Source organism: Arachis duranensis, chromosome 3 (genome assembly GCF_000817695.3).
Source record: "Arachis duranensis cultivar V14167 chromosome 3, aradu.V14167.gnm2.J7QH, whole genome shotgun sequence".
Classification (NCBI taxonomy): domain Eukaryota; kingdom Viridiplantae; phylum Streptophyta; class Magnoliopsida; order Fabales; family Fabaceae; genus Arachis; species Arachis duranensis.
The window spans coordinates 102,619,037-102,620,360 of NC_029774.3; the positions used below are offsets into that span (position 1 = coordinate 102,619,037).

At 48.3% G+C, this 1,324-nt stretch overlaps 1 protein-coding gene across 1 annotated transcript in view; it reads left to right on the forward strand.

Annotated features, from left to right (window-relative positions):
• Positions 1-99: 99 nt before the first annotated feature.
• LOC107479934 (uncharacterized) overlaps positions 100-1,324 on the forward strand; it is a gene marked incomplete in the record, with an annotated part of 2,805 nt that continues 1,580 nt past the window's right edge. The window contains 3 exon segments of the mRNA XM_052258605.1: positions 100-717; positions 849-1,099; positions 1,186-1,324. Coding sequence (XP_052114565.1) covers positions 172-717; positions 849-1,099; positions 1,186-1,324 — 936 coding nt within the window.

Below are 1,324 nucleotides of genomic sequence, written 5' to 3' on the forward strand. Positions count from 1 at the left end.
TTTTACCTTAAAAAAATTGTAACCAAAACCTTTTGAATTTCTATCAGATATGAATAGTAATTATATTATATTTATATTGTTTACATAAAGTCCCTAAACCCTGGCATCTCGATACTGTAGTCTCCATCACCAAAACCATAAACCCTAGCGAGCACCAAGCAGCCACCAGCAATGGACCCTAAAGAGGTGAAATCGGAGCTGGTGCTCATCCTAGACTATGGTTCCCAATACACACACCTCATCACTCGCCGAATCAGAAGCCTCTCTGTCTTCTCCCTCTGCATCTCGGGCACCTCCTCTCTCTCCGCCATCACTGCCCTCAACCCCTCCGTCGTCATCCTCTCCGGCGGACCTCACTCCGTCCACACCCCGGACTCCCCATCCTTCCCCGATGGCTTCCTCGACTGGGCCCAGTCAAACGGCGTCGTCGTCCTCGGCATCTGCTACGGCCTCCAGCTCCTCGTTCAGCGCCTCGGCGGCGAGGTCCGCGTCGGCCATACGCAGGAGTACGGCCGCATGGAGATCCACGTTGACAAGCCGTCTGACCTCTTCGGCAATGATAAAGTCGGCAGCAAGCAGGTTGTCTGGATGAGCCACGGCGACGAGGCTGCCGTCCTCCCCCCTGGCTTCCAAGTTGTCGCACGCAGCCAGCAGGGCGCAGTCGCCGCCATTGAGAATCCTTCTAGAAAGTTCTATGGCCTTCAGTATCACCCTGAGGTACGTTAGTTTTTTCTCTCAATTGCATGATGCTCTGTTTTATTTTAGAACTTTCTGTCTTTATGTTATTATAATTGTTATGAATTTAGAGTGTGTTAATTGTTGGTGGTTACTGTGTGTGTGATGTGTAGGTGACGCATACGCCGGAAGGGATGGAGACGTTGAAGCGCTTTCTGTTTGATGTTTGTAAAGTTGCTGCAGAGTGGAAGATGGAGGATGTGATGGAAGAAGAAATTAAGGTGATTAAGGAGACTGTTGGCCCTGATGAGCATGTCATATGTGCCTTGTCTGGTGGTGTGGATTCCACGGTTGCTGCTACTCTTGTGCATAAAGCCATTGGCGATCGCCTTCATTGTGTCTTTGTGGATAATGGATTGCTTAGGTGAGGATTAATCCACCTCTTGACATTTGAAATAGTGTAGGGTTGTCCATTTGTTGCGAGTTTTATGATTGGTCTTATGTGTACAGGTATAAGGAGAGGGAACGTGTGATGGGGACATTCGAAAAGGATCTCCATTTACCAGTTGTATGTGTTGATGCTGTAGACCAATTTCTTTCGAAGTTGAATGGTGTCACTGATCCTGAGATGAAGAGGAAAATTATTGGG